The following is a 12,579-nucleotide window of genomic DNA, read 5'->3' as shown; positions in this document are numbered from 1 at the left end:
CAACTACCTGCTAAGGCAGACCCTGGGGATGGGTGGTAGCAGATGAAGGCTCAAGTGGTTTGGTCCCATGAAGTATGTGGGTTGAATACCTAGCTACTGACTTTAGCTTGGCCTGTCAGTAGTCACAGTGAGCATTTGTGAGGTAAGGCAATGGATAGGGGTGTGTGTGTGTGTCTCAAATTAAAAAAAAAAAAAAAACAGGTCTGGACCAGAGATGAACCACAGATGAAGTGAGAACTTCTAGACTGTGCAAATTTAGGAAAAAATAACAAACAAACAAAAAAAACCCCCAAACCCTGGGCATGCTATTCCCATGTTCTTGGTGTTGTCATCAATGATAACTGCATTATTTGCTGATCAAGATTTAAACCAACCTACTTAATTATCCTTCCAGCTTGCTTAGTCTGCTACTCCAGTGTTTCTTTCACTTTGTCTGGACTCTTCTCAGTCTCCATGAGCTCCCTTCCTCTCTAACTCTGCCTGTATTTCATATCCATCACTATAAACATTCCACAACTTGTTCCTCCTTGGATCCTCCTGTCTCTAGTGATGTGGTAAAACTTGGCCATAACTAAACTGACTCATATGCCTGGCTCATGCCTATGCTTGAGTAACTGAATGTTCCTGACATGGTTAGGAAGGGCTACATTACTGCAATCTCTGGTTTCACTGTAAGGTTCAACACCACAAATGTCAAACTGCTAGTGAACACTTCCTGGCAACTCTAGTGCACTCCCCTTGTATGTTCATTTTCACGCTCAAGAACCTGGTTCCTTCTTAGTGGAGAGCTCTCTCATCTCTCTGCTCAACCGTTTAGAACTATGGTCATATTTCAGGTTTCATTTTTGAGGTTTGTGTTGCAGAGCTATCCTTCCGCCTATACTGTGGATCCTGCTCCTTCTTAGTTTTTCAATGACTTTGCTTCTGCAAATGAACAATGTCCTTTCATGAGCTCTTGTCATTTCACTATCAAACTCTTCTCTTTGAGCTCTCACTGGGTCCCTAAATTTTATGACTCAAAGTTTGCCTTGGGACCATTTTTCTTTTATACAGGTCTTAAATATTCCTACCCAGTTCCATAGACTTAAACACTAGCTTCACAAATCCTATTGACTATTTAATATCTTTATGTGTGCTGGCTGAAATCCTAAGAGTCACATTAGATTCCCTTTTCCCCTAAATACTCATAAACAATTCATTGTCAAGTGTGGTCTATTTTCCAGAATAGTTCCTAGATCCAGCATGTTGCTCTATTTCTACCACTACCAAAAAAGCATTACCATTACTTCTTGCCTGGAATACTGAAAGTGCTTTATAATAGCTCTCCCCACTCCATATTAACTCTCTATAATTTATTTATTATTTAAGAGCCAAAGACCTATTTAAATTTTTTGACAGATCATGAACTCCTTCTGCTGCACTTTGGATATGGTTTGTCCCACTGTGCTATGGTTTTCTGGAAGCTTTATTCCTAGTATACCAATGTTAAGAGGTAGTGGGATCATTGAAGGATGAGCCAAATAAACCTACAGACTTCTCTTCTTTTGAAGTTACAGGGCTTCAGATATTTGTTGCAGTAATGGAAAATGAGTGAATACATTCCCTTACATGAAACTTTCCATTAGTTTCTCATTGTTTTAAAATAAAATTAAAACTCTACCCTACAGCCTAAAATCCCAGCACATCTGGATTTCCTCTCCCTATTGTGCTTCCCAAGTCTTTCCTTTCTTCCTCTTCCTTTCCGAGCCCCAGCACCCAGCAGTCTCCTCTTCCTAGTTCTCACATTTGCCAAACTTGTTCCTGCCTTATCAATTTGTACCAGAAGTTTCTTTGCTGAAAACCCTCTTCACTGAGATCTTTGCAAGAATGGGTATTTTTGTTGTTGTTTAGGTCTCATCTTTGGTGTATCTTCCTTTGCTTTTAAAATTTTTATTAAAAATTATTTCCATTTAATTTGAAAGGTAGAGAGATAAATGAAAAGAGATCTTCCATCTGCTGGTTCACTCCTCAAATTTCCGCAACAGCCAGGGATGAGCCAGGACAAATTCAGGAGCCTGGAACTCCATCCTGGTCTCTCATGTGGATGAAAGAGACCCAGGTCCTTGAGCCAGTATCACCTGATATCTCCAAGGGTGTTCTTTAGTAGGAAGCTGGACTGGAAGTGGAGCACCTAGGACTTGAACTATACATTCCAATGTGGGATATGGATATTATAAGTAATGACTTAATCACTGGGCCTAATGCCTGTAACTGGCCTCCTTTAATATGTCACTCCTTCCATGATAGCTTTGCTGATCACTCAACCTAAAATAATTTTCCATGTATTCCCACTACTCCTTATCATAGCACTTGATTTCTTTTTTTGTCACAGCTCTTATCGGTGTTTAATATTCTAATATTTGTTCATCTGTTTTTAAATACTAAGTATTTCCTTTTTGTTAGATACAGCTTGCAAAAGAATTAGTCATTTTCAAATGAGAAGTTCAGTGACATTTAGTACATTCATGTGTTAAGCAACCAACATCTTCATGTAGTTCTAAAATATTTTCATCATCTCTAAATTAAGTTTTGTATTCATTAAGTGGTGGCTCGCTTTTGCCTTTTCCCCATTCCCTAAGTCCCTAATAACTGTCACAATCTTCATTCTATTTTTATGAATTTACCTATGCTAGCTATTGCATTTAAATGGATTCATATAGTATATGACATTTTGTGTCTGGCTTCTTTCATTTAGTATGCTTTTAAAATTCATCCACATTATAGCATATATTGATACTGCATTCCTTTGTATAGCAGAATATTATTTCATGTATATTTCACAATGTGCTTATCTACTGATGCAATTTCTCTCTTTTTATACCACACCATATACTCTACCATACCGGCTCATTCAAAGATGCATGTAAAATAGGACTTGCCTTGGGGCTGGCATTGTGGTATAGCATGTTAAGCTAGCTGCCTTCTACCACACTGGCATCCCATATGTCCTAGCTGCTCCACTTCTGATCCATTTTCCTGCTAATGTCCCTGGGGAGGCAGCACAGTGCTTGAGCCCCTGTCACCCATGTGGGAGACCTAGACAGAGTTCTAGGTATCTGGCTTCAGCAGGCTCTGGCCCTGGATGTTTCAGCCAGTTGGGGAGTGAGCCAGTGTTTGTAGATCTCTCTGTTTCTACCTCTTTTTCTCTCTGACAATATGCTTTTTAAACAAACAAGCAAATAAATTTTAATTGGAAAGGCAGATATACAGAGAGAAGGAGCTACAGAGAGAAAGATCTTCCATCTGCTGGTTCATTCTTCAAGTGGCTACAATACAGCTGGAGCTGAGCTGATCCAAAACCAGGAGCTTCTTCTGGGTCTCCCACATATGTTCAGGGTCCCAGAGCTTTGTGTCATCCTCGACTGCTTTCCCAGGCCACAATCAGGGAGCTGGAAGGGAAGCAGACCAACTGGGACATGAACCAGCATCCATTTGGGATCCTGGCGCTTGCAAGGTGAGGATTTTAACCACTACACTATTGTGCCAGGCCATTAATAAATATTTTTTTAAAACTGCACTTACCTTCCATAGGAAGCTTAGTATTCATTACTTATATGTATTGAAGAATGGATGGTAACACTAATATTTAATGGAAAGGCATATGAGGAACATTGGAAGCAGACTGGGAATGAGTAGCCTGAAAGTCAACATGAATTTCAATGGAGAATAGTGTCACAAAAACCAGAGAATAAAAGAGCTTCAAGAACAGGTTTTTAAACAAGATGAATACTTAAAGTTGTGTGTTTTCATTTGCAACCAGGAGTCACTGGTAGGTTGGCAGGAATGGTGCTAATGAGGAAAACAAAATGGAGTCATGGATGGAGATGGCTGGACCCACAACAATGGGTTGGCCTGTGTCTCTCAGAGACGGATTAACAGGACTCCTTTCCCCAGTCCTCCTGCCTTGGGAAGCCCGTTGTCTTGTGACTTTCCTGAAATGTATTCTTCATTGTTGAAGAGGATATGCCAGCTAGTCAGTAAACCACTGTGAGTTACTGTGCTTACATTGGGTATACCACAAGTAATACAGTTGCTTCTGTTTCTATTGTTAATTGGCCTTTTGTTACAGAAGACTGTCCCAACTTTGAACTGTTGAGGGTTGAAAAGAATGGATATTTTTCTTCCCTTTGCTAAGAAAGTTGATGGGTTTTAATTCTTACTTTTAATAACCCAGTGCTTTCACTATAATAGAGAATGACAACTATCCTGGAAAAGCAGGAAAGAACTCATGGAATACTCTAATTTAATTATTGCATTTGACTATCAATATAAAAATAAATCATATTGAATAGGCATAAAACATTACATAATATCCTTTGAATATAAGGCAAAGTAATTACTAACAAGTATTAATGTTTACTTTCTGAACAGAAAAAATACGTATCTTTTTAAAACTGATGATTGCATTCAATAAATCATCACAAAATAGAGCATTTCAGCAGAGAACTAGAAACTAAAAAAAGAGTCAATGAAAATTCAAGAACTGAAAATGTTAAAATTGCAATTAAGAATGCTTCCCACTCATTTTCTGCGGCTAGCATAATCTGATACTAGAACATGACAGGGACTGTGAAGGAAAATTACAGGCTAATTTATCTCATGAATACAAAGCAAAATTCTATACCAAATGTTAACGGACCCCATCCAGTGATGAAGTGAAGCTTATTCTAAGAATATGAAGATTTAAAATCAAGAAAAAGTGTCATGTTAGCAGAGCAAAGCAAAAAAATATGTCTGCTTTAATAAGGAAAGAAAAAGCATTTGATAAAATCCAATACCGATGAAGAAATTAGCCATCTAAGAATGAAAGGTAATTTCCTAATCTTTCTAAGTGAATCTATGAAACATTTACAGGAAACATCATACACCTGGGTAAAATATCGAAAGCATTCTTTTTGTGATTTAGAATGAGAGAAAAATGCTAGTGGCTGTTTACTTTCCAACATTTACTGGCTCTCTCAGTACAATCAGGCAAGGAAAAAGAGTATGGAGAAATGTATAATGGTTTGAGGGCAGGAAATCAGATTGTGATTATTGTGAATATGGACAATCCAGAGGAATCTGTAGGACTGGAATAAAATTATAGGGTTAATTGAACATGTCTAAGAAAGAAAAGGAGTGAGAATATTAATTTGCATCATATAATATTATTATTTCAGTTGTATTGTATGCCTAAATGTGAAAAGGAAAGAACTATGCTTTTCAATGAACAGAAGTTTCTAATTTTAGTATATTCATATTTATAAATCCTTTTATGTATGGTTACTAGCTTTGTTGTGTGTTTTGTTACTACATTTGTTGTTCCAAGGTTATAATTATAGTAACAAAACAAACAACAAAGCTAGTAACCATACATGAAAGGTACAGATGAGGCAAGTAAGAGTAGAAGATAATTACAATATGTAAAGTAACAAGTTTTATATCTAGAATAAATTAATAAGCATATACATTAGAAAATAAAGGCAATCTAAAAAACTGAGCAAAAAAGATACTTTACAAAGAAAAATATCAAAATGGCTAAAAAATATATGGGAAGGTACTCATTAATCACCAGAGAAGTATGAATTACAATAAGTAAGATATTGTTGCACACTGACCATAGGGCTAAAATTTAAAATACATAGTAACTTGTGCTTGAAAGAATAGAGAGCAAGGAAGTTTGTTTTACTAATTTTATTCATTGGCTTTAAGTTATGAAAACAGTTTAGAAATACTTCCTACAGCCAATCATATCTGCATCCTATGATCTTTAATTTTGGTGTTAGGTGTAGACCCAATGGGAACATCTTCATCAAAAGGTGAACACAAGAGTATTTTAGCAGGGTTATTTGTAATAGCTATACACCAGAAATCACTGAGAATAAATTTAGTTTCCTTATGCCTGGTATTTAATATACAATCACATACTTTATAGATAAAAATCTATACATTCCAGCTATGCAAAACAAAATAAATGATGATGAAGCTTAGAAACAACGTTGAATGAAAGAAGCCAGATACAAAATAAGACACTTAGTATGATACTATTTCTATAGAACATACAAAATGATCTTCAGGAGTGAGATAGGGACATGAGTGGAGCTTGTGGACTGACTGCTGAGTGTTACCTGGGTGGTAGTTACACTGAGCTGTTGCCACTATAATCATTTATCAAGTTGTCCACTTACGATTTGTACAAGATTTGTATGTAAATGAAAGTCAATGGAAAATACTGATAACTTGCTTTGCAGGCTAAGTTTACATTTTTAAAAAGCGCTACCTGTAATTGTGGCACAGAGTGGAGGAGAATCATCACTGGCTGACGTGACTTTATGAAATGTTATAGACCTTTTCACAGTTTGATATGATCAAAGACTTGTAGGCCTAGCATGAAGCAACTTTTTGTTTTGAACTACTCTGTACATTAGTGTATTGATATCAGTGTAAGAACAAGATGATTACCAGTTAAAGGGAAAAAAAAGTCAAATAACCAGAAACTCACCAGTGGTAATACTTCATCATCACTGACCAAAGGGCTTGTCATTTCTTTGGTTGGAAAACTCAGAGACAGGAATGGAGGTGTTGTGCTTCTCTTTGGCTCACAATCTTGGCTAAGTCTGAAAGAAGAGGTATATTCATCGTTGTTGCTACCCATGATAAAGCATGTTTGTTTATGTAGCTAAGGATTCTAACTCCTTTGATATCTGCTTAGAGGGAAATTCACCCAAATGTTTGAGCTTGTTATCTGGGTATTCTTTTGAAAATTATTTTCCTAATGAATGCATTTTGCCGTACTTAAAATATTTGGAATAACTGAAATAATGCAGAAGACATGATCATTGTTAAGGATATACTGTCTAGGTTGCTTCCCTATCAATATTTAGTGTTATATTTCTTTCCATTTAATTAAATAACCTGAAGCCATTTTGAGAATAATCTTGAAACTGTTGAGATTGCTGCCCTTAAAGATTCTAAATAGACACTCTTTCTCTCCGTTACAATAACCTCGCAGAGCATCTTCATAGAATTATGTTTTTTTATTCATGCTACCATAAATCTTGTATAAGAGCTCTAATTTCTATAGCGATTAATAATATATATATATTATTTTCAATTAATACCATCTCTTCTTAGTTATGTGATCTTGAAGAGTCAATTTTATCTCTCTGAAACTTTAATTTTCTTTTATAAAAGAGGGTTTTTTGCAAGTTGAATTATTAATACATGTAGATCAAAACACAGTGCCATACATAAGAAGCACTTAGTGAGATTAGGTATTATAATTACTACTATTAAATGTGATATTCAAGATAATAATAATAAGGTAACTACTATCTACAGATAAGGAAACTAAGAGTTAAATGTGAAATTATTTTTTGAGTAATCTACTTTTTAAATCAGAGTAATTGCTAGGAAGTAATTATTTCGGACTTTGGATTTAAATCCAAGTTTTCTTGACTTCAAAACCCATAATTTGGAGAAAAAGCACAGTATGTGAACTGATAATTGTGCTAAAATATAGGGCAGAAGATGACAGTGAAAAAAAAAACCAGAGAGATTTTAATTTCAATTTGTTGACTAAACAAATGAACAATAAACCAATTTACCCTAAAACTTTACAAAAAATTTTTGTTACCTTAATATCACAGGCCATTTGGGATTAAATAGCTCATAAAAAATAGTGTCTAATTTTAATCATATCATCAGAGAGTAACCATGAAAACAAAAATCTAATTTAAAATTATTTATTTTGGCAATAATTCAAATTTCCTATTTTTTCTGTCCCTGAGTACAGACTAATCTATGTAGACCTTTATTATTATTATTATTATTGAAACACTTTCAAAGTTCCATGTACAAACAGCAATAAAAGTTAAGTGAGGTATCTGTAAGTGCATCAAACAAACACAACAGGTTTTATATTTTTATTTATTATGAAATAAATCTTTTTCATTCATTTTCTGAAATCATAATTACCATGGAAACAGAAGAGGAAATTAAACTAAAATAACATGGTTTATGATGTGCACAATAAAATAAAGCATGTCACAATTCAAAGAGAGTAATAAGAATTACGGAGGACTCTGCACAGGATCTTTAACTGAGCCTTTTAATTTGAGTGAAGGTGCTTTATACAGCAAAGCTCAGTGGGATAAACAGATAATTATAGAAGAGGTTCAAAGATATTTATGTTTCTTTTGTAATCTCAGTTACACAGAGATTTCAGGAAAAATATTATCTGCCCTAAATTATCTAAATAATTATCTCTCAATTATCCATTTTGCTTTGGCTGCACAGATGCAGTTTTATGGTATTAATTACCAGGATTTGTATAGGAGCATTCTTTCATTGCAAGATCAAGACAATGTTTAGAGATGGAAAGGAAAGTCTATGTTATGAAATAAAGTACTTTTGTTTGAAATCATCTTCATATTTGATGAATTCTTCTGGAATATAGCTGTTCAAATACTTCATAAAACCACCTTGCATAAAATACTACTATATCAGTTTAAAAGCTATTTTAAGAACGATTTCAGCAGGCTTTTCACAGTCCCTCGTGAGCTGATCTGGTGCTGTCTTCCAAGGCTGCTGCTTCATTTGCTCGGAAGACTGGACTGGTTGCTTTGTTCAACAGCTGGAATCTATCTACTGGAGAGTTGTTTCAATAACTTCTGGTTTTCAGAGTGCTTGCCTGTATAGCAAATATCGTTCCTCCATTTATCTTTTGTCTTACAAACACCACCCTTAGCATGGAACAGGATTCCCTTACATATCATGCTAAGTGACCTTTTCCCAGGCTCACATTCCACATGGAGCTTTTTAATCCATGGACTGCTCATTTAGCACTGTTCAGCCTACTGTGTTTTGCCCCTTGTTAAGCACCTGGACAGAATTTTTTGAACTTAAGGCTGCCAGAGGAGAAGTGATCCTGTGGGTGGTTATGACTATCCTGCCGACATTGTGCTTTAGAAACTTCTAGTTTACTAGCTAGACTTGAAGCTACTTCAATGATTAATGTTTGTGACAACTGAAATTTTTTTCCAGTAGTATGACACAACTTTTTAAAGCATAAATTCACTCTGTAGGAATAAAACTCCATTTTAAAGGATTGATTTGTCATTAAAATTAAAATTATATTAATAGCTTTAGATATCACTGCTCCAAATTAGATTATAAATTATCCTGAAACTTCAAAAGTATAACTTTTAAAAACAAAATTTCAAACGTGCTCACCCAAATCGACTATATTCACTCATAGTTTTTTAAAGTGTTGAGTCACTGTTCTATTGGAAAACAAATGCTTCAGAATAACCTAAACGGCTTCACATTTCAAATGAATAAGTGTGAACAAGTTATCACTTTGAATGGAAGTGAAAAATAACAAAAACTGAGTTGCTTCATGATGAATAAAAGATAACAACATGCTCCATAAATTCTTCTCAGTTTGAGTCAAGATTTGCTTTTACATTAGATGGTGGACTTAATTTTGTGGAACATATCTTCACATGCCTTTTCCTAAAAGATTTCCTTTCCTAACATAGTTTTATAAGATCTTATTTCACCAACTTCTGACATGTAAAATGGCTTATATATTTTCCAATTAATTTATGCCTGACAAATATGTATAGCTTTTACTAGTTGACTTCCCTGAGCTGTGCTGTGCAGGAAAAATTTCATTTTTCACTTGGTAAAATTAATAGAGATCTGTCTGCCTTACAGTTCTACAGGGGAGTTCCCAGTGTCCTTGCATGTCCACAACTATTCCCCATAGTGCATTTCACATGGTAATAATTTATTCAGAACATTTGAAATGCTGCTGCTTTTTTTTTTCAAACCAGGTCACTAAAGAACACTGAAATCAGAGAAGGCATTAAAACAAATTTAATGAAACTTCCAACAAATGAAACTCGCAGGACACAAGGCTTTGCAGCAGGAATAGCAGAGCAGCCTGCTTATTAAGATAAGCTCCTGCTGAGTGCCTTACCTCTTAGGCTGCTTTGCGTGTCCCCTACTGTCTTGTTTTTGTTAGGCACTTGCAACACATTCTGTACTGCCTGAGAGAAAATGGGGCAATCCAAACAATAAAAATGCCTTTTATAAATACTAGAAGGTAAAGTAACTGTCATGTTCTTTCAAAAACAACACCTGATCCCTTCATCGAGGGCCGTTTACAGTCATTTCCAACAAGCAAGAATGGGAAACCTGGGAGACTATCTGCACCCAATGTGTGCTCCATACCGACCAGTAACTACTCTTCCAGGAAGCCCCTGTATAGTGTCTTCAGGGACTTGGCTTTTCTCTTACCATGAAAAAAATGATATACCTGGGGATAACAGGGAACTGAATTCATATAGAAGGGAAACACTGTGTGAAAGTGTTATTTTATATGTTAGAAAGTAGATTCTTACACCAAACTCAGGATTAGGTTCCACTGGGGCAAATTTTCCGTTACACCAGCTGGGCAAGTGGGCTCATCCACTAGAAAATTGATTTGCAGATGTGGCCCAAAGACCTCATCCATCCCCCCAGATACTGTTTTTGTGTGGTTGCAACTTAACTACCACAGCACTCCACCTCTGATGCTTTTTTTGGAGTAGCATGTTATCTTTACCACCTGAGGAAGAGTTATGAATTTAGCACATTTGATTGCTCTTTGTTTCATGCATTGGGCTTGCATCTGCTCTTCCAATGTACGGCAGAGATGAGGTGGTGAAAGTATGAGAGAGTTACTGAACTGACATTTCTTTTAAACTGCCCCATGTGTCTATGGACTTACCTACCCGTAGAGGTGGACCTACTTAGTTACAAAGATGAGCCTGGTGCCACCTGTCCCCCACAGGAATATCTTTGCAGAGATGTTAGATTCAGCCATTTGTCTATTTGTAAGCAAGAGTGTACAAGGAGAAGACGCAGGAACACAGGCAGAGAATCTGAAACAATTTATTCATCAAAGCTTGTTTTTCAGAGGATGTTCCAGCAAGGCTTATCTTGCAACACTCTACTCAGAGGGGATCAGACAAGCAAAGTTGCACGAAACCAGCTTGAGTCAGATTTTTCAACATTACAGTGTGTGAAGATGCAGAATGCTCAAATAGGGAGGTTCCTCCTATCCCCTCTCTTCCTACATCCTGGATGTACACTGCAAGCTAGAAGGGCTCTGCCACTCTCTGTATGTTCTGGACACACCCTCACCCTTGCTATGACGGCCCTGGCTGACTGTTTCCCAAAGGCAGTTTCTTTAGGGAACTGTATCTTTGTGCTGTCTTCATTACTTGTCATAAGTAAAGAAAGAAAGCTTTTCTCTAGAAAACTGCCTCTTGAGACGGATTATTTGGTAACAACCCCAAGCAAAAAGACATGGGACTGCTGGCATGTTCACCAAAATACACTTTCTAGGCAAATACACTTTCTAGGTTGCAAAAGCTTTACTGTTACAGATGCAAGTAATTTTGTTAGTAATGGCATCATTAGTAATGACTAACATTGATGAAATGTATATATTTTACATAGATTTTCTCCTATAATTCTGACTAAAATCCCACAGTTATTCTTCCCAGTTTTCACATGGGAAATTAAGCAAATTGCCCAAGGTTGTAAGTCTTCATCCTGTTGCATCAGAACAGCATGTGAGGTTCTTCATGTTAAGTATTATGAACTTCTGAACAAAAGTTGTAGCATCACAGAATGTCAAAAAGTCTAAATATCAAATAAGTCTGGGGAATGATGTATACCATACCTTTTCTTGGAAACTCACAGTGTAATTAGCATAATAATGGCTCTGAAAAATTGTGTGCAAGAGAACTTGTCTGTTTTTCTGAGCTGCTTCCATGTTGGAATACTTTTGATTCTATAATATATTAGAATTGAAAAATTGGCCTATTTCATGATATACTTACTTAAAATTTGAAAGTATGACATAATTAAATTTTTCCCAACCATAAAAGCTCAGGACCAGATTACTTCACTGCTGAAAATACCAAATGTTTCAAGAACTACTTCACTCCTCCACAAGATATTCAAAACAACAGAAAGGAAGGTATTCCTTCCAAACTCTTTCTATGAAGCCAATGTCACCTGAATACCAAAGTCAGATAGAGAAACAACCCAGAAATAGAGCTGCAGACTGATAGCCATAATTAACACAGATCCGAAAATCCTCAACAAAATGCTAGCCAACAGAATCCAACAATACATCAGGCAGATCATTCACCCAGACATATGCAAACCAGTAAGTGTGATACAGCATATCAACAAATTGAAGAATAAAAACTGTATAATCATCTCAATAGATACACAGAAAGGATCTGACAAAATCCAATACAACTTCATGCTAAATACCCTCAGCAAGATAGGCATTCTGCAACATAGGAACATTCTGCAACACAGTCAAAGCAGTATATGAAAAATCCAATACCAGCATCATACTGAACAGGGCAAAACTGGAAGCCTTTCCAATATGATTTAAAACTAAGTGAGGATGTCCACTTTTACCCCTGCTACTCAACATAGTAGGGAAGTCTTCAAAAAAGCCATTAGGCAAGATAAAGAAATTAAAGGAAT

The 12,579-nt window shown here is 36.0% G+C and overlaps 1 protein-coding gene across 9 annotated transcripts in view; it reads right to left on the bottom strand.

The window, feature by feature from the left end:
- The window catches only part of DEUP1 (deuterosome assembly protein 1), a 121,328-nt gene that overhangs the window by 29,329 nt on the left and 79,420 nt on the right, over positions 1–12,579 (bottom strand). For 8 of the 9 annotated variants that reach the window (XM_058663727.1, XM_058663725.1, XM_058663724.1 and 5 more), the window contains one exon: positions 6,521–6,635. In XM_058663727.1, the coding sequence (XP_058519710.1) occupies positions 6,521–6,635 (115 nt within the window). Of the gene's footprint in view, positions 1–6,520; positions 6,636–10,795; positions 10,950–12,579 lie in introns of those variants that run through there. The other variant, XM_012926960.2, reaches the window with a different exon arrangement.

This window comes from Ochotona princeps, chromosome 4 (assembly GCF_030435755.1).
Source record: "Ochotona princeps isolate mOchPri1 chromosome 4, mOchPri1.hap1, whole genome shotgun sequence".
NCBI classification, from domain to species: Eukaryota; Metazoa; Chordata; class Mammalia; order Lagomorpha; family Ochotonidae; genus Ochotona; species Ochotona princeps.
The sequence above is the reverse complement of the archived record's forward strand: the minus strand, read 5'-3'. Positions and strand labels throughout refer to the sequence as shown.